The sequence below is a fragment of the Lissotriton vulgaris genome, unplaced genomic scaffold (assembly GCF_964263255.1).
Source record: "Lissotriton vulgaris unplaced genomic scaffold, aLisVul1.2 SCAFFOLD_1416, whole genome shotgun sequence".
In the NCBI taxonomy this organism is placed as follows: domain Eukaryota; kingdom Metazoa; phylum Chordata; class Amphibia; order Caudata; family Salamandridae; genus Lissotriton; species Lissotriton vulgaris.
The window spans coordinates 205,055-231,814 of NW_028242969.1; the positions used below are offsets into that span (position 1 = coordinate 205,055).

Consider the following 26,760-nt stretch of genomic DNA (forward strand, 5'->3'; position numbering starts at 1 on the left):
GCATATTCTAGTGATTAGAGTTATCTCTATATACATAGGGAAGGGATACACATGGATATACTCTAAAACTCCCATAGGAGACTAGTCGTTAGAGTTATCTCTATATACATAGGGAAGGGATACACATGGATATACTCTAACAGTCACATAGGAGACTAGTCGTTAGAGTTATCTCTATATACATAGGGAAGGGATATGACTGGATATACTCAAAAAGTCACATAGGAATGGTGGAGAGACAAAGGTCCACAGCATATACTAGTGATTAGAGTTATCTCTATATACATAGGGAAGGGATGGACATGGATATACTCTAAGAGTCACATAGGAATGGTGGAGAGCACAACGGTCTACAGCATATACTAGTGATTAGAGTTATCTCTATATACATAGGGTAAGGATACACCTGGATATACTCTAAGAGTCACATAGGAATGGTAGAGAGTAGAAAGGTCTACTGCATATACTAGTGATTAGAGTTATCTCTATATACATAGGGAAGGGATAGGACTGGATATACTCTAAAAGTCACAGAGAAGGGAAGGCACGTGAGATAAACGAGAGAGGGAAGCAGATAGTGGTGAGTAAGACAGTGAGGAGTGTGTCAGAGGCAACAGGAGAGACAATAGGCAAGTCGAAAGGACAGAGGGGAGGTCAGAGATCGCTAAAATGGCGGAGGAGGAAGGTAGAAGAAGAGGCGAGTCATACAGAGAAAATGGCGGAGAGCACAAAGGTCCAAGCCCGAAAGTCCAGGAAGAGGGCTGGCATAGCCAGCAAGTCCAGGGGGAAAAGGGCAGACCGCAGCAAAGTCGCAGCCTCATCGTTCATGAGGAGCTGGGGCAGAGGAGATCAATCCGGAGACCAGAGGGTCAGGGGAGAAAGGCCACAGGCGCCCAGGCAGAGATGAGAGGCAGCAAAGTTTGAAACAAGGTTTGAAGGGAAGGAGGGGCCTCTCACCAGAGCCCAGTTAAACACTTGGGTGGTGGCGTTGAGCGTGTGGGGTGAAGGCCGTGTTGACGCTATTGATGCGGTCGCGCTGGTTCCCGGTGAGTTGTGTGTGGGTTCATCAGCCCTGGCATGCGTTGGTGTCCCTGGAGCCTGTGGCTGCCGGTCGTAGGAATCGTGTCCCCAAGGGCGCCATCTTGGAGTCAGGCACCGATTGGCGCGAAGCAGCGCGGTCAGCAAGGGGGGTGGCGGGGGCACATCTCTGCCCTCGGGCCCAGGCCCGTCTGTCACGGAGAGCGGAGGTATGGCCCCCGGAGCTGGTGAGTGAAGATGGTCTCGAGGCGGCGCCGTCGTCAGCAGAGGGCGCCGCCGTCAATCACCGGCCCTTTCTGGTGTGGCCCTGGCATACCGCAGAGTCTCGGCGGGTGGCAGCGGGGGACGCGGCTAGTGCCCTACGTACCGCTCGGGTGTCCAGCGCCTGTCAGAATCGCCCCCGGCAGGACACCTTAGGCTCCGCTCCGCGTCGCTGTTGAGCCCGGGTTGGTAACAGGCGGCCGCCATGTTGGGTCCGAGGCAGGGATCAGGAGCAATCTACGCCGCTCCAGTGGCACCAGCAGCGATCGGAGCAGTCCTGCAGGTGCCCCACACCTTCCGCTTCAGTTAGGGAGCGTGAGCATCGCGGAGGGCTTCCTTTAGACGCTGGTCTCCAGGCCGGAGCAGCGCGCGGACCGGGAGCCGAGGCGGTCCACGTCCGTCCGTCTCGGCTCCTCCTCCTCCTCTATGTATATAGAGCTCCCCAATCACTAGTATATGCAGTAGACCTTTATACCCTCTTAGAGTATATCCACGTGTATCGCCTCCTTGTGTGACTTTACATCTTGTACATTTGCCATTTTTTTCCGTGTGTATCCTTTTTTGTAACGCATGTAATCCTAACTCCTTATGTTTCTCAACTGGTGCTTATGTAAAGCGCTCTGACACCTTCGGGTAAAGTTCGCGCTATAGAAAATCGCAAAAATAAAATAAATAAATAAAAATAAAACTCAAGAATAAAGAGGAACTTCATTCTGTGCCTTCAGGGCTGGACATGGGCGTCCGCAGAAATTTTTCCAGGGGGGGGGCAACATGTTAACATCTCCCCGTTTTTCTGACTGCTTTCTCCATTCTCCTGCTTTTGTCCCGTTTTTTTACTGCTTCCTCCTTTCATTTTTCTGAGTATTTTCTCGTGCTTTTGCATTATTTTTACTACTTTTTCCTTGCTTTTCACTCCCCCGTTTTTCTGACTGCTTTCTCCTGCATTTGCCTTTTTTTTACTGTTTTTTCCTTAGTCTCCCCCATCTTTCTGACTGTTTTTTCCTGGTTCTGCTTTGTTTTTTTTACTGCATTTTCCTTCCTCCTCCCGCCTCCACCCCACACATTTTTCTGACTATTTCTGCCCTGATTTTTACCCTCCTCTCCTAAAGGTCTCCTTCTGTTTTCACCCATGTTTCAGAAATTTAAAAAAAAAACAGGCAGGGCTTGCTGTAAAGCATACAGGCTGTCAAAAAGCCCTAAAACTTCGTTTTAAATAGTTTTAAATTAATCTATTGTTATATCTGAACATAAAGCGCAGGACAGAGAGGCTGCTTCTCTCTCTGAACTCTCTCTGTCTGACTGGAGAGGAGCCTGCGCAGTGTGCACTTGCTGGGGGCTAAGCAGGGCGAGGGCAGGTTGGGGTTGTACCACGATTGGTCCAGCTCTCAAATTGCATCATGTCAGGCCATTAGGCGATGTGGTAGTCCGCTATCATTGGTAGCGCTCAGCTACCCAATGACAGTGCTGCCTGTCTCGCCTGTCGGCAATGCCGCCGGAGCCTCCTGGTGGCTGTCCCATGTGATTGGTAGCTGAGCGCTATGCTAAATGTCATTGGTAGTACCATAGCGCTCAGCTACCAATGACATGAGTCATGGGAAGAAAAAATAACTAAACAAGCATTGGCATAGCCAATACCTCTCGCCTTTGGGACCTTATAATAGTTTAGCCATGCAACAGTTGATGTTGTTGCACCAAGGATATTGTGCTGGATAACTATACACTTACAAAAAAAACAAAGGTGAGACCTATTGGTTATGCCAATGCTTGTTATTGGTTTGTTTCCATTCCAGCAGGAGTCTCACAGGACCACATGCGGCAACCATGCTGACTCCCGTGGGAGGAGGAGGGATAGGGTAGGGGTAGTGCAAGCACATGGCAGAGAGAGCAAGGAGGAGGGTGGGAGAAAATCACAAGTTAGACAGCTTAGGAAGCCAAACAGAAAGATGGTAAAGAGGCTTGGCTCCATGGGAGGGACAAACACAATGTTGACGAGCTGGGGCATGAAAAGCCATCGAATAAGAAGTAGACAATTGAGTGACAGTGAGGTCAACTAATGGTAAGCAGTGGGGCCCGCTGCAAGCACCTGTATTTTCTTGGTAAGTCCAAAATATGTCTTTTGCAACTGCACTGTTTGGTAGGCTCAACCTAAAAGAGTGGTTGAAATATAGCATAAGATTCATGGCTGTGCTACCGGAGTCGAGACGGAGTCCAGTTCAGATGCTTATCCGCTTCTTTTTGTATGTAGCGCTGCATACTTCACTTCTTTAGTTTCAAGGCGGTGTACATAACAGATGCGACTATGTCACATTTTATGTCCGTTCATTTACCGATCTCGGAAGGAAGGTCGAGGTGCCCTGGCAGATTTCACCTTGCAGAGACCCCAGAACACCACAATGTTCTTAGCACTCTAAAAATTAACAAACTATACAATGAAAACGGAAACGACTCACTTTGGGCCGTTTTTTTTCAAATGTACAAGTTTATTTTCACTGACAATTTGGCTGTGTTGTTTCAGACAACGAGGAATCGCCTGGGATAGCTGTGTTTCCATCCACACGAGCAGGGAGTTAACCTAAACAGGGCCTGTGCGTCAGGGGCTTTCTCCACTTCACTTCACAAAACTCTCTGATGGGGCCGACTCAAGAGCTCTCTTTGGCAGTGACGTCAGAGTGGTCCATTATATACACCTCCATAAAATAGCTGTCAAATTCAGTCTACCAGCTCACACGTGCCATTATATGCCTAGAGGAAGTTACAATAAATCTGTCCAATTGAATAGAACACAAGTGAAGTGCCACCCTGAGCTCCGTGGGTATAATACCGAGTGGCCTGACAATTAAGTGCCCAGGTTGTGTCATTCAAAGGACACTTAATGTCGTTATATAAACATCTAAAGTGCCAGTCCAAACATAACCAACATTTCGGATGGCTGCACCAGTATGGCCCGCACCAGACCAGAGATCCAGGGGGGGGCAAGCGACCCTCCCTGCGGACGCCCAATCGCCCATGGGGCTGGAACTTGTAGTTCACATTTATTTGTATTATAATTACAGCATGAAGCGCGCTAGGATACAAACACAAAGAAAGTTATGACATCTGATCAGGACTCGAAATTATAATCCTTCGGTTTTGAATTGTGGGGAAGTACAAATTTCGCCCTTAGTCACCGGGTCCAGAGCAAAGCACAAGAGCCTGAACACATGGGGCGTGTCTCAGCCAAATCAGGCAGACACTAATTAACGAGAGGCCCAGCACAGCTGGGGCCACGCCCAATTACACCTGGAGCCACGCCCAATGTCACCTGGAGCCACGCCCAATGTCACCTAGAGCCACGCCCCTGCAGCTGCAGAAACTCCTATTTACAGATGTTCACACGCCAGACTGTCTTGATGCAGGCTCGCCCAGTTTACAAATGTGGACACGCCCCTCCAGAGAAACCACCCCTATCTCATCTGCAGACACTCCCACCTCTGTTGGATCCAGCCCTGAGACGCCGAAGAACAGGCAAAGACACGCCCACTTCACAGACAGAGAGAAACGAAACTTTTATATAGGAAGAATGGCGGCAAACAAACAGCTCAGGGAGGAGGCCACCTGCTCCATTTGCCTGGAGTATTTCACAGACCCCGTATTTTTGGAGTGTGGACATGTCTTCTGTCTGTCCTGTATCACTCGGTGCTGGGAGGGGCTGCAGACAGACTTCCCCTGCCCTCAGTGCAGAGAAACCTCTAAGAACAAAATATTAAGACCCGCCCGACAGCTGGGAAACATAGTGGAGCTGCTGAAACAGCTTCACACCCCGAGTGCGACCGCCCAGGGGGAGAATCTGTGCAGAGAACATGAAGAAAAACTGAAACTGTTCTGTGAAGATGACCAGGAGCCCATCTGTGTGATCTGTCGAGAGTCCAAAGACCACAAGGCTCACTCCGTGCTTCCCATGCAAGAGGCTGCTCAGGAGTACAAGGTGAGTAATCTACAAATGTGTGATATGGGTGTTGCCCTCTCCACACTCCTCTAATTGCAAAGGTTGCCCAGGATTACAAGGTGTGTATGCCACCGATTTGGCCTCCATAGGTTCTGAATCAGAAACATTTTTATTTCATATTTGCACCTGTAGAGTCATAGGTTCCTAATATTCCAGATTTTTTTCTTTGCATTCTGGGACGTGTAGTTTTATTTTTCTATTTTCTATTATAAAAGCAGGATTACACATCCCAAAAATGGAAAGGGAAAATCTGGACTCCCACCATGGTACTGAGATCAGTCTTTTAAAAAAAAATGTTTTTGTTTAATGCGATTTTATATAGCGCAAACTTTACCCGAAGGTGTCTGAAAACGGCTTTACATAAGAACCAGTTGCAAAACATAAGGATTTAGGATTACATGCGTTACATAAAAGATACAAACAGATAAAATTGCAAATGTACAAGATGTAAAGTCACACAAGGAAGAGATACAAACAGAAAGAAAATTTGCAAATGTACAAATAGTAAAGTAACTCAAGGAAGAGATACAAATGGATCTACTCTAAGAGTCACATAGGAAAGGTAGAGAGTACAAAGGTCTACTGCATATATGTATGTATATGTATAAAACACTTATAAAGCGCTTCTGTCATATATACATGTATTCACATAGTAGATTTTCTCAGGTCAAGACCCACCAAAAATAAACAAAAAACCCAGAAGAGCAGAGTTCCATTAAGTGGGGACGCAGTCACAGCACCATGGGAGGGTGGGAGGGATACAAGGGTATGGAGAAAAGGCAAATCAGAAAAGGGAAGAAACATTTGAGGATCGTCAAGGGGGGAAACAAGGGAAAAGGGTAAAGGACGAGGGAATGGACAAGATGGCGGGTCAGGGTCTAGAGAAAAGCGGCCGAGAACAGCAGCAAAATGGCGGCCAGGACAAAAGAAAAAGTAAAGAAGTCCACGAGAGTCCATGGTGTAGTTTCATTCATTCGAAAGTGGCTGCAGGGCTGCTGAAAGACAGTTGCACAACCCTGTGATGTTTGTGAGTAGGTGAGACTAAGCAGTAGCTTTATGTTGGGGCTGGTAAAGGAAGAATGTGCCTGGCAAAATATTTGTTCATAATTTGTCATTATTCCTGGGCCATCTTCAGCTCCTCCTATACTATCTGTAATCACCCTGGATTTGTAATCAGGAACTGGCCAATTTGTGGTCTTAGGTGGCATAATGTCCAGAGCAACTGGCTTTGGAACTAGTGAATCACGCTCTCCTCAGCCTCGTTCCACTCAACGTAGTACAGCAGGGCACACAACCAACACCCTCCAAAGCCCACATCGTCAATACCCCTGGACTGGCCCCACCACTTAGCCAACCCTATTCCCTTGCCCAGCATCCTACCACAAACCAAGGTCAAAAACTTCTCCATAGACAACTTAATGATTGAACCCATCTTTCACCCTATCAACTCCACGTCTGACACCAACCATATACCCTTCTAAACTGCTTTAACACATTTGAGAAAAATCTGAAAATCCACGCCCCAAATAAAACATGCAATCAATCAATCATATCATTTGTAAAGCGCACTACTCACCTATGAGGGTCTCAAGGCGCTGGAGTGGGGAATGCAGCTACTGCTCGAAAAGCCAGGTCTTGAGGAGTTTTCTGAAGGTCAGCAGGTCTTGGGTCTGCCATAGGTGGATGGTGAGGGTGTTCCAGGTCTTGGCGGCGAGGTGGGAGAACGATCTGCCACCGGAGGTTGCTCTTTGGAAGCGGGGGACTGTGGCGAGGGCGAGGTCGGCGGAACGAAGCTGGCGGGTGGGGGTGTAGAAACTGAGTCGTCTGTTGAGGTACGTTGGTCCAGTGCTGTGGAGTGCCTTGTGTGCGTGGGTGAGGAGCTTGAAGGTTATCCTCTTGTTGACCGAGAGCCAGTGCAGGGCTCTCAGGTGGGGTGTGATGTGGCTGCGGCGAGGGATGTCAAGGATCAGGCGTGCAGAGGCGTTCTGGATGCGTTGGAGCCGTCTCAGGAGTTTGGCCGAGGCTCCTGCGTAAAGGGCGTTTCCGTAGTCCAACATGCTGCTGACGAGGGCCTGGGTGACAGTTCTTCTCGTTTCAGTGGGGATTCACTTGTAGATCCTGCGGAGCATGTGGAGGGTGTTGAAGCAGGAGGAGGAGACATTGTTGACCTGTTAGTCATGGAGAGGGTGGAGTTGAGGATGACCTCTAGGTTGCTTGGGTGGTCCGTGGGTGTTGGGGCGGTTCCCAGTGCGGTCGGCCACCAGGAGTCGTCCCAGGCCGAAGGGGTAGATCCGAGGATGAGGACCTCCGTCTTGTCCGGGTTCAGCTTCAGTCGGCTGTCCTCATCCATTCAGCGACGGCCTTCATTCCTTCGTGAAAGTTGGTTTTGGCGGTGAGGGGTTCCTTGGTGAGGGAGAGGATCAGCTGGGTGTCATCGGCGTAGGAGATGATGTTGAGGTCGTGCCGACGGGCGACGTGGGCCAGCGGTGCCATGTAGATGTTGAACAGAGTTGGGCTGAGGGATGAGCCCTGGGGTATGCCGCAGATGATCTCGGTGGCTTCGGAGCGAAAGGGGGGAAGGCGGACGCTCTGTGTTCTGCCGGACAGGAAGGAGGTGGTCCAGTCCAGGGCCTTCTCTTGGATCCCGGCGTTGTGGAGGCGTGTTCGTAGTGTGTGTTGGCAGACCGTGTCGAAAGCGGCTGACAGGTCCAGGAGGATGAGGGCCTCCGTTTCTTCGTTGTCCAGCAGGGACTTGATGTCATCGGTGGCGGCGATGAGGGCAGTCTTGGTGCTGTGTTGCTCCGGAACCTGCACTGGGAAGCGTCAAGGATGTTGTTCTCCTCGAGGTAGTGGGTCAGTTGTTCGTTGACGGTCTTCTCAATGACCTTTGCCGGGAACGGAAGCAGGGAGATGGGCCTGAAGTTCTTGAGGTCCTTGGGGTCCGCCTTGGGTTTCTTGAGTAAAGTGTTGATCTCGGCGTGTTTCCAGCTCTCCGGGAAGGTTGCTGTCTCGAAGGAGGTGTTGATGACTTTCCGGAGATGGGGTGCAATGGCTGTTCTGGCTTTGTTGAAGACGTGGTGTGGGCATGGGTCTGACGGAGATCCAGAGTGGATGCTGTTCATGATCTTAATGGTGTTGTCGTCGTTGATGTTGGTCCAGGAGAGCAGGCGGTTGGTGCGGATGGTGGTCGTGGGGGGGGGAGGTCTCAGTGGTTGTGGGGGCGGTCGTGGCGTTGAAGCTGTCGTGGATGTCTGCGATCTTGCGGTGGAAGAGGGTGGCCAGCCAGTGTCCTCCACTGGGTCTCCTCCCACCTTTCTAACCAACACTTCTTTGTTCACATGGGCAACCCCAGGTCCGAAAAGATCCACCTCAACTGCAGAGTCCCCCTACTTTACATGATGTCCATGATGTCCGCTGTCATCTTCAACTTCTTCTTGGAGCTGTTTGGTGCTTTCCTCACAGATAACCGCATCACGATTCCCCAATATGCTTATCATACACAGCTGTAGTTTAACGTTTCCTCTGCTTCAGATGCCCAATGCCTCAAACACCGCCTGCCATTCATCCAGATTTCCAGCTCCTCCATGAAGCTCCCCACCATTCAAGACTGACTTCCTTTTTTCCCCCAAACAACACAAAAATTACAAACCTCTTTTAATGACTTGAACTACCGTTGAACCCCAACTTTCACTGAATGCCAAACCTCTTGGATTCACTATCAATGCCAACCTCATCCTCAAGAAAACATTTTGAAAAATAAAGGATGCCTGGTACCACATATCTCTTCTTAAGAAAGTTACGCCATTTATTCCAGAAGGGCTCTACAAGCCTTTGCACTCGTGCTTCAGGATGGTAGTAACACCTGTTCCATGACCTCCCAGACTCCACACTGGATTTATTTGAGGGCACCCTACACACTGTAACACGTCCATGCAGGGCCTGAAGTAACATGATCACATCACCCCCTTCACGAAGAAACTCCATTGGCTCCTCTTACATGCCCACAATCTCTTCAGAGCCATTTGCATCAGTTACAAAACCTTGATGACCAGCCTCCCTACTCATCTTGCAGACAAGCTCACCATCTCAGGTGGTGAACTGCACTCCTGCAGCCAGGATACCACCAGACTAAGAAGTGCAAAGAAGAACAAATCCCTACCACTTCCATGTTGCTCCAATTCAGAAAAAAATGGAAGCAACACTTCTTTAAAGGACACTACAAATCAGTGCATAAATCATCCTCCACCCAGTTTCCTGTCCTATCACTCACTGACTTAATGCTTGTCAGTGACCCTGTAGAGCGCTCAGCTAGGTTTGCGCTATTGAAATATCACATACATACCTACACAGATACATACACACATGAATGCATACATACATACATAAGAAAACAGCATTTAACTACCCAGAAGCAAATGGAAGGGTTGAAAGAGTGAACATCATGGGAAAAGAAGGAATGCAATTGTCAAAAGGCAATGGGAGAAATTGGGTAGCGTTACAGAAGAGATTGGATGCAAACAGAGTTCCCTGCATGCTGTCCTGGGAAGAATACCTTTTGTGCTATTCAGAGGGAGGAAACTAAACTCATTTGTGAGCCCAGAGAGGGTCAAGCAAGTGAAGAATGTTGAAAAATGCCACCCAAGATGAAAAGCGGGTACACAGAAAGGATGATTTGATAAGGAAAGGAACATTTTGAATGGAAGAAATCAAAAGGGATTACAAGAGAAAGTGTAGGGGATGTAAAGAAGAAATGCATTGGTGCGAAATGAGTAGAAGTGTAAGTTCTGTAATCCATTTAAGTGATAAAGTTGTTCACTTAATGCAGTTGCAACAAAGGATTCACATGTGTACATTTTGAGTGGAGTTGTTAAAGCGAGTGACAAAGTTATGGAAATTAGAGACTGTAAAGAGATAGGTTAAGGAATAACAAAAGAACTGAGGAAGAGGACAGAGAGAAACCTAAAAGCATGCAGGCTGTGTGATGATTTCAATGTCAAGGGAGATGCAGGAGACACATGTTCACTGTTATCTGTAAATAGGAATGTTGTTTGCCTTCTAGAATATGTTCTGGAAAATAGTAGGCACCTATTTCGCTTCTTGGAAAAGTTTAGACTTGCCCAAATCTGTAACATTCTCGAAGAGGGACGTGTGGGGTATCCTTGAAGCTGTAATGTATGGAGCTGAACATTCCATAGGCTGTGGAGACCGAGATATAGGATAAGGTGTGTATCCAAAGAATCAGTGAGCAGTTAAGGAGCAACCTGGTAGATGAGCTGCATACTGAAGAATACCATTTGGGAATAAAGGTATGGCCTCCTTTATCGATCTATTTGTTAATTTTTTCCAAAATAAAATCCTCTCAATTTAATTAACATTTTGGTGAGTATGTTTCTTGGGTGCTTCTTGCTGTATGTGGTAGTTGTAGAGCAGAAACATATCTAAAAGCACAATGTACAGTGTGAAAAGTGTTTAACGTGATTGGAGCGGTAGATGGTATCCTGCTACTGCATGTGGGTGGTTACTTAATATTTATTTATTTTTACATTTTCTTCATCTTCATTCTGATATTGTCGTGGCCAAAGTTGTGCTGAGAGATGCTGAGCTTGCCAGCCAGAGTGCGGGGCCTAGTGATGTGGTCATATTTTTTCATGCCCTTCATAAGGTGTATTGCAGTATGTTGGATGCTTTTAAGGGAGGTCCAGGGTGGATATGGAAGGCCGGGTATTAGGACATTGTCACTGTCTAGATGAGCAGATGTGAGGGCTTGAAGAGCAGTTATGAAGTCCCTGTCTAATAAGGATGGCTTCATGTTATTCAGTGGAGACATTGTATCAGGTAGTCTTTTCTTGGTGAATTGTTCCTTGAGGATGCGATCAGTGCTAAGTGCGCATCTGAGTGGCTTGCCATTGGGTGAAATGTTTGGGTTTGAATCCTTGCAGGTCTGTGTCATTGAACCGGGTTTGTACTGGTTCTTGTTTGCTGCTCTTTGTATATAACAGGATCTCTGTCTTGGTGGGGTTGAGCTTCTGGTAGCTGCTGGTCATCCGGTCTTGATAAGGTGCAGGCAGCGCTTGAGGCATTGCATGTCTGCCGCAGATGAGACTTTTGTATGTATTGAGGAAGATTTCTAAAAAGGACAAACAGAAAAGAACTTGTGGAGAGGTAGGAGAATACGAAGTGTCTATGTGGCGTCGCATTCATATAACGGCGATGTGCACCTTTGAAGCCTAAAGAAGAGTGTGTCTAAGCAGAAACTTGACATAATGACCTAAGAGTACAGTGTGGACTGTATTTACCCCAACAAATGCAGTCTGTGGCATAATAGGGCAGCTACAAAGATGAAATATTCATGCTTGCTTGGAGTAATTTAGCTAAATATTGATATGCAGAATAGATGTTGGATAAGATTAACACATGGACTGTTTTTCAGAAAACACTTTATGGCCACGTGGAACGGCTGAAAAAGGAGCTGGAGAGCCTGCAGATATGGGCAGCCGAAGAAAGCAGGACCGTGTCCAAGGTGGAGGTGAGAGGTTTCCTGACTGTATTTGTAGATAGATGAGAGAGGGCGGGCTCTGATTTAAATAAAGCCGAGAGACAAGGCAGTACTTCTGACAGTCAGAATTGGAGATTAGAGATATGGTGGGAATTCATGACAGATCTTGCGGTAGGCGAGAGAAGTGCTCACCAGACAGGGGCAGAGAAAGACCTGAAAATATAGAAGGAGCAGGGAAACCTACGATTTTATTTATATGGTAAGCCAGGGCTGATGGTGTTGTGTAGTTCCCACTAATCTGTAGGATCTGCGCGTTTGTGGACAACATACATTTTGGGTGAGGTGCCTAGACTGATTCCAGGCAGCCCACAGTATATGTTGGTATAGAGACCAGCTAGCTGACAGTGTCACCATAAGCCCCCCTAACCCAAACCGGGAGTGAATGGTTTCTGGCAACCACTGAACAGGACAACCCTGATCTCCCACGTAACAGATCTAGAACCCTTTCGCTCAGGCGCTCGTGTTCTCTTGTTCTCAGAGAAATATACAAATAATACACAAGGTGACTTTCTTCTATATATTTATTGAACTAAAGTCATTCTTGTATAGAATACATGTGCTGCGATAATCGGGAGACAGAAGCATAGAAAGGTGATTACAAGCACCAGAATAGTAAATAGCCAATATAGTTCCACCATGGTGCTAAGAACAGTATCTATACGCAGGCATATAAAACAAGGTAGTAATAAGGCGTACTCCTACTATGCAATCTCTACTCTATGTCCGTCTAGAGTGTATGTTGGTGTATAGCCAAGAATCCCCCCACAGGATGATCAAGCCCCAGTACCGAGTGGGGAAGAATGTAGGACCTAGTCTTGGTCACAAACAGGAAGCCCCTTCGGAGATGTTAGGCAGCTGCTTGGTGAAGCCTCAGCAGGCAGGGACCCCTCGATGTCAGCAGAAGTGTCTCCTCTGGCTAACCCCCGGAAATGGTACTTTATTTAGAATAAAAAACATCCTTGTGCTGTATATGCAGATTAGCATTTATGTGGATATGCTGATAGTCCTGCCGGCCCGTGGTTTAAGATGCAACGCCATTTGTACAGCGTGCATAAAGGCCTTGTGCTTACTGTTCAAGGCATCATGATAATGTTGTACGAAGCCAGATGTATAATTAAACAGTTTCAATGGAACAAATACAACATTGTCACGCACACAAATTTGTGCAAAAGGTTACCATAAATGTTATTGTGCAGAGAGAAGACAATGCAAGAAAAATTGCAGCATTGCTACTTGGGCCTAACTCAAGCACATAACAATGGAAATTACCTTTTCTGCTGCACGGAGAAGACCATCACTTTGTTGTTCAGTGCCACAATTCTACCAATCTGGTATAGGTAACTGACGTTCAACTAGTCAATTGCCTGGCAGTAAAACAAGTCTCATAGGGCAGCCACCAGAACCGCTAAGTCGGTCCAAGAGGAGGGACAACAGACTGTATAAGTAAACCAGCATTGGCAAAACCAATTGATCACATCTATATGAGAGCTATTGGCTTTGCCAATGTCTTTTAGCTTCTTTGTACAGAAGTGTGACTGCTTTTCTGCATGGCTAAAAGTTAGTGGTGTGACATAGAGAAAAGTGGCATAGAGCAGAGTGAAGTAGAGTAGTGTAGCGTGGAATTGCGTAGAATGGAGAGGAGTTGAGTGGAGTGGCGTAGGATGGAGTGATGGACGACAAAGTGGATTAGAGTTGAGTGGTGTAACATTGGGTAGAGTGGCGTTCAGAAAAGTAGAGAGGCATAGAGTGTGGTAGCGTAGGGTGGAGTGGCATAAAGTAGGATGGCGTAAATTAGAATGGCATAGAGTATAGCGGCATGGAATGGATTGGGTGGAGAAGACTGGCATTAAGTAGATTGATGCAGAGCAGAGTAGTGTAGATTAGAGGGAACTACAGTGGCGTAGAGTAGTGTGGCATAGACGAGTGGAAATCTGAAATCAATCGCAACTGTACAATGTAATGGCACCAGAGCACAGTGGGTATTGCCAGCACTTGCTTCTCCTCCAGTTGTACAAGTTTTATTGTTCTTTTATGTGTCCCTCTTTGACCAGCGGCATGTTATATAAAGCCTTTAATTGTAATTAACTGTGGTGACCAAAGCAAGAAACATTCAGCTCTACAGTGTCTTTGTTGTAAAATCGTAAATCGTAAATCCTACGTTCTTATATAGCGCCTTTCACTGTAAGGTCTCAAGGCGCTTGCTTCGGGAACCCGTCCTGGCCTTTCCCTGCGAGATTGCCCCTACTGGGCATCCCCAAGGTGAAGACCAGGCATCCCATCGCGGTGGGGCCGTAGTGGAGATTAAGCAAGCTATTGCCCAGAGTTGCATAGTGTGAACCCACGATTCGAGTAGGCACCGAGGGGAGAATTATGGAGTCAGTGGACATTTTGAGCTCAAGGCCCTGCCGCGTCGGGGATTGAACCCTGGTCCCGGGTCTGACCTCTGCATCAGGGACTGCCTCTTCTAACCGGTGAGCCACACTTCAAAGGGGCAACAACTGGGAAAGCAGAAACATTGGCCTGGGAAACAGGAAGGCCTTCCATTAAAGGCAATTGCTACAAATAAAACTGTACACGAGGTGTTTATATACAACAAAGAGCCACTTGTGGCAATTTAATATGACTGCAGTTTTTCTAGTCTGATAATTCATAGCCACATGACGTCATTTTGTCATCCACTTACTATCTTAACGGTCTGTAGTGTTCAACATTGCAAGCCCGGACTCAAAACGACTAAAAAGACAGGCGTACGAGCTTGCCCCGAAGAGGAAAACAGGCATTGGTTTCACCAATGCAAAATTTATTGGCTTTGCCAATTGTTCTTTTTTTTTTTTTGCCTGTTGCACATCAGCATGCTGCTGTGCAACATGGCTTGCAGTTTTAAAGCAAACACAAGGAGATGATGGACGGAGCGCTGAAACTTTTCAGACACTCACCCTCAGTCACAGCGCTTTTTTCCCGTTAAGAAAATACCAGGATGCAGAATGAAAGTCGATACAGAAGACACAAGGCAAGCAGGAGGTGGTGAGAAATGGGTAAATGGGTGTATGTAGGACACCAGTGGAATAATAAACAGAAAGCACGAGCATAAGCAAGATTGCAATGAAGCATATAATTAAAAGAAGTCGGGAAGAGTTAGGGGTAGGGAAGGAAGGAGGCAGATTGCAGTTCAGTGTTGCAGAGTAAAAGGGTTACAGCAAAACCCAATATTGAGGGGTGGGGACGAGTAAGAAGGAAAAATGGCCAGTGGATGTAAAGTAATCGGAGATGCGGAGAAGGGGTATATGTTAAGTGCATTAGAGAACAAGGAGAATGTTTAAACAAAGAGACAGAATTACAAGCAAGAATATGGCAGAAATGTGGGGTGGAACATGCAGGATAATGGTGGGGAAATGTGGTCTAAAACATTTAAACCAAAGGGAGAGTAACATGAGATAGGGGTCACAGAAAGGCAAAAGTCGAGGGATGAAATGTTGCATCTAATGGTGGGACTAAGCAGTAGTGGCCGAAAAGGGGCCATGGCCCAGAAAGTACTCTTTGGGGCGGGCGGGCAAATGATTCACATGCGGAATGGAAGGCAAATGTAAGGGAATGTATTAGAGAACAATGGTTCAAGGGTGGCCTAAATAGGTCCAAAATAACAAGTAATAATTTAGTAACAAATTAATTGTAGGAGCAAAACATGTAGGGTAACATGTGGAAGAATATTTATTCTTTATTTTCAACATGTAGAATTGCGTTTCAGGTGCTCACATGAGTGACAGAGTGCATATCGTGGCATGAGTGAATACAGTGAGAATATACGAAGTGTCACATTAAAACAAGTAATCCACAGAACTATATACAGTGGGCAGGGGAATTTTCCTTGCGTGGGTCGACGACGTTTCGATTCTTATTGATTTAAGATCATCATCAGGACTGGATGAGCTTCCAGAAATACGCCTCTTTAAGTCCCCGCTTATGTGAATAATGGATGCTTGCGTTGAAAAAAGTAGGTCTCTCTTTCTTGTTCGGTCAGCGAATAAATATGAATTGACGAGCAAGCGTTGGTTTAGGAAGTAAGGGATTCTTACGTTGAGGACAGAAGGTCTCTCTTTCTTATTTGGTCAGCGAATTAATATGAATGGACGAGCAAGCGTTGGTTTTAAGACTAGAGCTTGTGGATGGTTAATTAATGATAATCTTCCTGCCTTATTTGTAGGTCAAGTGCAGCTACATTCCGTGGTGCTTTCAATATTAAATAATGTCCTCACTTGAAGCCAAAGCCTCTATGCCAACGGGTTCCTCTCTGGAGTTAATCGCCGCGGTCCGCGGTCTGATTCAAGCTGCCCCCGTCCTTGCGTCTGGCCAGACGCGAGCACAGCGAGGACGGAGGCAGCTTGATTCCGACCGCGGACCGCAGCGATTAACTCCCGAGAGGAATCCGTTGGCATAGATGCTTTGGGTGCCTCCGTCCTCGCTGTGCTCGCGTAGGTCAGAACAGACGCGAGCACAGCGAGGACGGAGGTAGCTTGATTCCGACCGCGGCGATTAACTCCCAAGAGGAACCGGTTGGCATAGAGGCTTTGGCGCCTCTTGGCAAAGTATGTCACGGAATAGTTAAGAGCCTCCTGTATGTGTGTGTAATTTTTATAGACATTAGTTTGCCTTTTCTAGTTTTTTATTTTGCAAATGTTTTTTTTTAAAGTAAATCCACTACTGATGGGTTTTAAAGGCCTACAGCCTATATTTCCAGTAAATCAGTTCTAAACTTTGTGCTGGGAGATGGATCAAATAATGAGGGATAGAGAGTTGAATTGTCTGTGAGTTGTTGCTCAAGTTTATTGCATATGTCTTTGACTGTGTTCTGCATCACAAAGAAATTGTTAGGTATATAATTCTATGTGTATGTTTGTGGTAAGCACATACCACTGTTTGCGTCAGATGCAGACAGTGTGATTACACTTGGGTGTGGCATAAAAATACAAAAATGATATGCTTTGTTTTGTTGTTTTTAATGAAGGGAAACTTCAAGAACCAGGTGGAGGTGATCCGTAGTACATTTGAGCTTCTGAAAAAGTTTCTGGACAAGGAAGAGCAGCAACTTATGAGTAAACTGGAAAACGAGCATAAAGAAAATATGAAGAACATTCAAGAGAAACTGCGTGAACTGGAGAAGCAGCAATCCACCCACCGGGACTTGATCACAGAGATAGAGGGCAAGTGTCAGCAGCAGGATGTGGAGCTACTGAAGGTGAGAGCTAATAATCTATAGAACTAGAGGGAACTACTGAAATATTTTATTTAAACTTAGTTTTTGTTTTTTTGTACACACCTCAGTATTGCTTAAGATTCACATAAAATTGTATTGGGAGGGGAAGAGTTACTCAAATTAAACAGAATGCCATTTTCTTAGACCTGGCACCATTGGCGTGGGTCTCCTTTCCATTTTTTGCTGTTGCCTCATGTATTTTTGCTGGTGTTAGATGCTTTGGGCACTGTGCCACTGCTGTCCAGTGCCACAGTGCAAGTGCTCCCTATTGTAAATTGATGTATGGATTAGTGATTCCATGTTTTACTATTTTGGTTTACTTGTCAGACCCTAGTCTAGTGCACTGAGTGAGCCAGGGCATGTAATTCAAATGCTGCTGGTGGGCCTGCAGCACTGGTTGTGCCACCCACAGAAGCAGCCTTGTAAAATGTGTCTAAGGTTTGCCATTGCAGAGCCTGCGTGCAGTCTGGTACTGTCATGCTGACTGGGCAAGTGCACCCACTTGCCAGTCCCTAAACCTTCCCTTTTCTTCATATCAGTCACCCCTATGGTAGGACCAAGGGCAGGGTGCATTGTAAGTATAAGGCAGGACAAGCCCTGATGTGTGTGGCATGTCCTAATAGTGAATTACAACCATTTTCGTTTTTCACTATTGCAAGGCTACCTGTTCTCCATAGGCCAGAATGGCTGTTAGAATTGTTACATTTTATAATCCTAACAGGCTCAGAGAATATGGTAGAAATTTGAGTTTAGTATGCCTGAACTCAGAATAATAAAATACATCTTTTAGTAACGTGTATTTTAATATTCTGAGTTTGCAAATACCACTTTTAGACAGTAGGTATTTGCTTGTCTAATCATTCAAACCTGCCACTGCTAGGTTGTGTATTCCTATGTCTGGTTTTGTGAGTGACAGGGCTGGGGAATTCCGGGAGACAGGCTGAGTCACCCAGTGGTGAATAGAGAGATCTGCATCTAGATGGGAGGGAGGAGTGCACCTGAACTCTGAATAGGGCTGTGCCTGCCTTCCACAAGGCTGGCTCCACCCCCTGGGTACCGGCTGATGTCTCTGCCCTGCACACTGAAAGAAGAGAAGTCTCAGGGACAACAGACCTCATCCCCCAGCTCCCCAGAGTTCTTGTGGAAGTGCCTGCTGCTGTTTTGGGCCTTCTGAGGAACTGCGTGTCGCACGGAGCTGGAAGCGCTACTCAACGAGAAGCATGTCGCCGTCGATGTGCCTGCTGTCGCAACTCCGAAGAAGTATGGTGTCGCCGCTGGAACTGTTGCACTGCACCGCATCGGAGAGAAGCGTGCCGCAACGAAGAGGGAGCATGTCGCCGTCGCTGCTGCTGCCGTCGCAACTCCGAAGGAGGGTGTCACCGCTGTAGTTGTCGCACTGCACCGCATAAGGAGAAGAATCTCGCAACGAGGTCGGAGCATCTCGCCGTCGCTGTGTCTGCTGTCGCAACTCCGAAGGAGGGTGTCGCCGCTGGAACTGTCGCACTGCACCGCATCGATCAAGAGCACTTGGCATCCCCGAGAAGCCCGCCGCCGTCGGAGCTGCTGCCATTGCATCTTGGATGTCGCCGCTGTAGTTGTCACATCGTGCGGAAGCTTCACACATTGAGGGAGAAGAGCGTCGCCACTGGAGCTGCTGAGTCGCATCTTGGATGTCGCCGCTGTCGTCCACGCATGGAACCAAGAACTTCTCGCATCCCCGAGAAGCGCACCGCATCTGGAAGATCTTCACGCCATTACTTCTTTGTATCTGAACTTTGCCGCATTTCCCATCGCTGCGACACTGCTTGTCGTGGAAGCGCAACGCAACCTAAGGTACATTGACGCAGAGTGTCGCATCTAAGAACTGAACGGAACTAAGTTTAATCTACCATCTTAAAGTAATCATAGTGTGTATTTTTGTCGTTTATGGTCTTGTGGTAACTCTATATAAAGTCTACTTATTATTTATATAAAACCTGGGTGGTGTCCATTTCTAGTGTTGTCACTGGGTTACTGTATGTGGTCACAACTGCTTAACTTACAACGCCTCTGAAGTAAAGCCTTGACTGCTCTCGCCACGCTACCTAGAGGGAGAGCAGGGGTTATTTTAGGAGTGTAATCCCCCTTGTCCTGACTAGAGGAGAGGGTCCCTGCTTGTCACAAGTACCTACCTGTGCCAACCAGAGACCCCCAAATCTAACACATTCACTACCCAGGAGCCTGTTTCTAGCAGTAGTGGACGAGTAGAGTGAAGTTATTCAACCACAGGGATGAAAACCAATGCCTAAAATCCTCTTTTGGGTGAAGAGGTAGGAGCGTTCCATAGAGAAGAAGTGAGAAGTCGCCTGAAGCTCATTTGAGTTTGTCTGCTGTGCATCGCACTAAATAACATAACTTACTTCATCCGTTTCCTTTTTCCTTATTTCATCAACTAATCAATGCATTTATTAAATAGCTATCATTTTATTACTTTTTTAAACTTGAGTTCACCTGCACCATCCTGAAACGTTTACTGTTTTTATACATCATGACTTAATTTTACTGGAGTAATAAACATGTCACCGGGAGAGCGCATAGATTATCTGTTTCAGCTAAAAGAGAACCATCATCTATATAAGCTGATCTATGGTTTTGTTTCACTTTTTAAAAAGGGAAGTTGCTGTTGTTTCCCTCCTTTAAAGAAACCTACATGTTCATGCTAGAAACACTTACTAGCAACCAGAGCTAGCCGGAAGGTCGCTTTGAGCTGATGTCTGTGAGCTGGCCCTTACTATGCAACCAGTGTCAGTCGCGAGCTTGCTGTAAGCTGCTGTCTCTATGGCTGTCTTCAGTGTGGCTGCATTGCATAGGGTGCACGTGTCATGCTGCTGACACTGGCAAAGACTCTGTCGGGTCAAACAATTTCTTTGTGGTATTAAACATTTGAGTAAAGATAACTAATGGACACACACAGAAAGAGAAACAATGTATATTATTCAACAAGGTGATATTTTACTTTATATTATCAAATTTATTCAGAAAAGGTAAAAAATTACCACAACAGACAAGGGAAGACTGTCTGATAATTAAATTGGTGAAGCGGCTAATGTGAGCATGATTAAAGTGACATAGTGAGTGTGGTGACAAAGTGACGAAATTTGTGTATTAAATACGAGTGACATAATACTGTACATCTATTTACAATAAAAACTCTTTTGAAGACAAGCTCCAATTTCAAATTCAAACAAACCATAGCGCTGAATTGAATTATGTGAATTTATGCGCTAGCTGGCCTGTTGGAGCATGAATGGAAAAACAACCTTCGACGTTTCGACCCTGACAAACAGCATGAATTAAGGAGTTGTCCTGATTGCTATACAACTAATTGAATTTGCTACATACCTTCTGAATGTTTGGGTTAAATTCCTATTCAGGTATGTTTGATCCGCCTATCCTTCTCTGTCCATTTGAATCAAGGGAGGGGTTGACACTATTACCATCATTAACATCATTCCCCCACAATTATTCCTAGATACCTGATACAATCCTCTATTGACATACAGTTGGATTACACCCCTGACGTTTACCTTAAGACCCCATGGGCTTGCCCCGTTTGCTTCCTTCAATTGTCGAAGATTTGGTGAGTGGATTGTACAAAATCCATACAATGGTATGTTCCCCCTTACGATATGAACACACACTTACTTTAGAATTTTTCCTGCAAGCTGTCCAACGTACCACCTTGTCCTGAATAAGACCTGTCTTTGACTTCCTTAATTCATGCTTTTTGTCAGGGTCGAAACGTCGACAATTGTTTTTCCATTCATGCTTCATCAGGCCTGCTAGCGCATACATTCACATAATTCAATTTTCTAGCTGGTGCTATTGTTTGTTTGAATTTTAAATTGGAGCTTGTCTTCAAACGGGTTTTTATTGTAAATAGATGTACCGTATTATTTCACTCTTGTGTTTAATACACACATTTCGTCACTTTGTCCCCACACTCACTATGTCACTTTAATCACGCTCACATGTGACGCTTCATCAATCTAATTATCAGACAGCCTTCCCTTGTTTGTTGTGGTAATTTTTGACCTTTTCTGAATAATTTTATAATATTAAGTAAAATATCATCTTTTTGAAAACATACGTTGATTTCTTTCTGTGTGTGTTCCTTTGTTATGTTTACTCAAATATTTAATACCACAAAGAAATTGTTTGACCCGACAGAACCAATAGTTGTTCATAGTGCATAGGGCCAGGTTCTAAGGGATACTGGGTTACCCCATTGTTTTGCATATTGACACTGGCAAAGAGACTCACATTAAATACTGTTCCCATGCGCCATCACTCTGAGACAGCTTGCATTCGTCAGCCTGTTTCTTCTCAGCAAACCTTATCAGCAATGTGCATTATTTTTAAAAAGTACGTGCTCTGCTTTAATATTTTGTTATCTACAATACCATCCGCCCTTCTTCAACAAGTCTGTTTCATCAAATAATTTGTTGGGATGGAAGTTGTCTGCCTGGCACTGGAAAGCAGCACTGCCTTGCCCTAAATGTTTTTCTGAATTGCCCTACACAGAAGTCCCATTGAGTTCAGTGGTTCATGCAGTATTACTGAGTTATCTAATTCATTTACACAGCTCTGGGGAAGAGTTGGTCGTGTAATCATAGTGAGAAGAAAGGCCTTTCTATCTGTGCTACTCTCTGAGAACTACCTTCTGACATCCCTCTTGTAAAGTTATAGGCAGTCTTCCTAGCTCGAGTCGTTTACCTCCATCATAGCTTTGATATGTGGAAGATATTATGTCCTGCTGCCATAGACATATTGTGATAAACCATGTCGTTGGTGTACTTGTTTTGCTCTACACACTGATAAATAGAAATGCCAGGGACAGGGTAGAGTGAACTTATGGAAAAAAGATGTTGAACCCGAAGGATATTGTGGGTAGAAACTGGCCATGTTTGGGTACTTCCATACAGCATTAGTCAATTTAAACAAATGGGCCAAAGCAAAACTGTTTGTAGTAGAGATAGGTTAAACCTTGCTGGGTTTGAGGGAACAGTGGATTTTGGGTATCATTCTGGATCGGAGCCACCCAGAACAAGTGCCGGTGACAATGCATGGGGAAATGGGAAAATTGGTAGAAGATTTTCACAGATCAGAAGGAAATGACCACTAGACTCCATCCCCTAAGGTGCCGTGGACCCAACAGGCAACCAGCTCACAGCATCAGAGATACTCGGCAAGTCTGAGCAGTTGCATGGAGCAACCAGAAAGCTGAGCCATAAAGAGCACTCATTGTTCTGGGTGCTGCAGCCGCAGCTCTCACGAGATCTGGCACAAAAGAACAGAGAAGAAATGGAGAGCTGCCACCGCAGGACAAGCTCCCCTCTGCCATAGCAATTGCCAAACAAGCCCCAGAAGGCGGCAGAGGGAGAGTTGGTAACATCCAATAGCAACTGATGGATATTCAAAGTCCTGGTAGGAAGGGGAAGATTGAGTGTTACATCCAATCCATCCTCGAGCACAGTTGAATAGAAGTGGAGGCTGGATTTAACTCTTTTTTGAGTTGGACCAGTACTGGTCAGTTAAGGCTGATGGCACAAGGGTGTCTGGACACTGAACCGTTTGTTTCTTTTGGACTTTCAAACTGATCAGGATACCTTCTTGATGAGGAGACTTTCTTGAAATGTCATGATTTTTAATACAGACCGGGATCAGTTCAGGAACATGTACGTATTGGAGAGTAGTGGTGAGCACCTAGGTTTCAATAAGAAACTAGCATCTATATCTCCACAATCAACCAATAAAACATGGTCTTCTCTACACACAGACCCTGATGAACTTGTTGACAAACTTGGATATGCTACAGATTCTAGGTTTCTTGGTGAACTGCCATCATGTTGCAGTGTGGGGTTATTCTAGGGGCACATACTCCAAATTTCCCCATCATATATTTCTTGTGTCGGGAAAAACACGTTGAGAAATCGAAGTGTTTTATTTTGAGCGTAGACCCTAGAAGTAATTTGTCACGATGACGTCCACACGATACATACCCACCATCTTCAGATTCTTTTTTCCACCATCGAGTTCAGAAGCCGGCATGAAGGGAACTGAAAAGCAGCTTCAACGCTTTATTAATTAACACTTGACATCAAAAGCACTTCAAAATCAGAAGAATTTTATTTACCAAAGTCCTAGAGAGGATTGTGACCATGGGACAGATTTTATGGAATAACTGTTTTTTTCTGTCTTCGGGTTTTTTCCACACCTTTTTGTTTTGCACAGAAATCCTTTTAATTCTGCCCTTTGTGTTATCACCCACGCCTGTTGGTAAATAAGCTGACTGTGTGAAATTATTTGAGCAAAGAATTTCTCAGAAACATTTTACTAATCACACCATGGTAGCAAAATCCAGTCCTACTTCATTGTTACAGCTCCAAGGATGATGGCTCCACTTGGGGGCTGGACTGAAGTACAGAGGATTCATCTTCCAAATCCGAGAATGAACAAGTTGAGTGGATGCTCAATATCTCTCTTGCACCTTCAACCCAGAAACAGGCCCTGTTGCAGCTTAAAAAAAGGAAAGAAAGTTATGTTTGCAATTCCTCCCAGTAAGAGAATTTTCTATAGGTAATCTCAGCAAAACACATTTTGTCTCCACCATCCTATTGTGTCTTCACCTCACCATTTACAGGTGGAGGTGACTATGTATGAGTGAATAAATTAGTGACATAATGTACTAAGTGGCCTGTGTAAAGTACTCGCTCCGCTCAGCCTTTCCTCATTCTGAGGCTGGTTCAATTAGCACCATTAAACTGGAAACAAAAACCATCTGTTTTCCATATAAAGATACAACTCTAGCTGCGAGTATGCGCTTCAAAAGTAGACTTGTGTTATGTTTTTTGTGTTCTGTAAAGAGTAATGGCAAATGTTTCCCCTGGATACTGCTGCCCGTCCTCTTAATCCTATACTTCCTCAGTTGTACAGTGAATCATCTTTTACACAAATTTGTAAAATATTAAAATAGATAAGAGAGACTTTATAAGACTGCTGGATGACACATACAGATGTGAAATATAGCCAGGGACATAAAGTGGGACCTTCAATTGGAATTTAAATGTTTTATAGATCTATATATTGCATGCGCACTGTGATACCCATCTCACATTTTATGAAAGGATGGTCTCTTTCCTATGTGACTGCCTTAAAAAGGTTGAAGAGATTGGACCTGCTTTATAGGTCTCGCCTGCGCCAGTGTGCATGCGCTGCTCTGCGAGGCATTGTGTAAGGCCTTCCAACTGGGACCACACGCTTGTGCGTGTGTTTTATTTGTTTGGTTCCCACGCTATTGGCCTCTGCGCGCGTCTTTCTAAGAAAGACAGCACACAATTGGCCAAAGGCGGGTGCATGTCCCGCCTTCTCTCTCCCCGGTCTAGGGAGCTCGGGAGCGAGCAGCGGCCCTGCACTGTGCCTGCTGCATTCCTGGCGCCATCTGTTTCCAATTATGAACACACTGTCGCGCTTTGATGTGGCGGCAATCTGCACTTGTTTTTAGTGGGCTAACACAGTGACTCCCCTTTCTATGACCCGATGTCCCTCATAAAGTGACAGAACAGTTCTGTACGCTCAAAGACTTTATCTTCAGTTGGACGAGTAGCTTGGTGCAGAGCTAAGTGCGCACAAGAGCGGTGAGGTAGAGCTTGGCGTGGCTTCGTAGCAGTTGGTTAAATCTGCCGCACCTTACCCAGAGGTGTGCTGCTGCTGGTCCAGAAGCATCTCTCGACGCAGCCCCCCTCACTCTCCCTGAGACCCTCTGTCAGCACCGAACCCCAGGGCTGCACACCACTTCTGGATGTGGCGCGGCTAAAGCTGTGGGCAGAAGCAGGAGCAGTCAAAGCAGTTTAATCCCACACAGCAATTGGTGCCAACACCGGTGGGCACCCACGCTGCCCTTTTCAAACCAGTCATCAGCGTGGGCTTTCTATTTTGGTTTGCGGCGCCCAATCGAATCGTAACATTTTAATACACGTTAATAGAATACATGAATAATAATGATTTCCCCTTGAAAGCAAAGCAAGCCAGCGTGAAAACATTAACAAATTTAGTAAATACTTATCATTTTCATGTTTGTGGCACTAGTTTCTACATGACTCATTCAGTGACCCATTTCCAGTTAAGTTATTTGTTGTATACTGCTCAAGTAGGCAAATGCACCAAGGCTTAAATGTTAAATGTACATGGGTTCACCACAAAATATCCAATATATTTTCCTTGCCCTCTAGGGAACTTTCACATTTTTTTTAAACACTGTGACTATATGAAGTTTTGATTAGCAGGGGTTCCTCATCCCAAAAACGAGACCACGTTTCCTCGCAGTAACGAATATTCGTGGCTAAACAGTTTCTGACAAAACAGAAAGGCACCTCTGGATTGATGTTTTTGGCAACTGTATTACGGGCACCATACGGGGAAAATACTTTGATGAATATTCCAGCGCAAAACTCGCTTCCGGTGGCATCAAAGAGTGATGGGCTTGTCGACATCTAGCAGCGAACAGGAACTCACCAGGTAAACACCCAAGTGAAAGCTGTAGAAACTGATGGAAAAAAAACACATTAGATACCAGGATATTGGTGTAACTATAATCAAAGTAGGAATGCACCAGTGTGTTTCACGCCCGGAAGAAAGCAATCCCCTGCATGCAGAGCACCTGCAAAACTACAGTCAAGCTATTCAAAGCTGCAGTAACAGCCTCTCCTATAATGTTTTTATCTGCTCCCTCCCCCTGTACCTTCACAGGAGCACGTGCACTTTCAGTGCAGCACACTTGGGGCAGACGGTCCTCCTGTATTCAACAGCACAAAGAAGCATCAGGCCCGTATTATAGTGCTAGATTCTCTTTGGACTCTCGGTTTCGCTGGCAGCTGAGATTATGCAGTGACCGGACGGGAAGAGACCACAGGTCAGAATCACAATTATCAGTTTCCTTTTCCTGGAGTAACTGAGACTTGGAGAAACTGCGGAGCAAAAATTACTCTCAGAAAAAACATTGACCACTTTGCACGTTGTCTAAACAGCACTAGGCGCTACTCGTGTCCAAACAGCACTAGGTGCTGCAGTGCCTCCTAACGATGATTTTCCATTGAAAGCTTTGCTGTGACTTTATAAATTGTAACTTTGTAATGTGCGCCTCACTGATGTAATAAACCATACTCTCCTTAACATTAGCACGTTTGTAATGTTTTAACCCTTTAATAAAAGGTAGTACGCCCCCAGTGTAATGTAAAAAAGAAATGCTTCTACCCACTGGGCGTTTTATGAATGCGTTAATGAGCTCCGAATGTGTGTGGCCACTGCGGATGTCGGTGTTTTTTTATTTTTTTATTCTGACCCCCTTGAATGATTTATCTGACTTTTCTTTAAGCTATGCTTAGTGTGCAATATTTATTGTTGTGATGGGCTCTGTGCCACCAGTTATGCACACTATCTGTCAGCATTCACAAAGTGACGCTTGTCCTGACCGGATCAGGTTTAACCTGGTCTTTTAAGTTGAATTGTAAAATGCAAACTCTATAATTTCCTTTCTGAATCGATTCCACGATCTGATACCATTTTCTGCGCGGTTCTTGAGGCTGACGAGGCGGGATGTCTTTGATGAACGCGGCTCTCCTCACATCTCCT

General features: G+C 45.6%; 1 protein-coding gene across 1 annotated transcript in view; it reads left to right on the plus strand.

The window, feature by feature from the left end:
* Nucleotides 1–4,827: 4,827 nt before the first annotated feature.
* LOC147668762 (E3 ubiquitin-protein ligase TRIM39-like) overlaps nucleotides 4,828–26,760 on the plus strand; it is a 139,354-nt gene continuing 117,421 nt past the window's right edge. Inside the window, exons 1-3 of the mRNA XM_086948448.1 lie at nucleotides 4,828–5,263; nucleotides 11,715–11,810; nucleotides 16,843–17,073. Of these exons, the coding sequence (XP_086804574.1) occupies nucleotides 4,859–5,263; nucleotides 11,715–11,810; nucleotides 16,843–17,073 (732 nt within the window). The 5' untranslated portion in view covers nucleotides 4,828–4,858. The remainder of the gene's footprint in view (nucleotides 5,264–11,714; nucleotides 11,811–16,842; nucleotides 17,074–26,760) is intronic.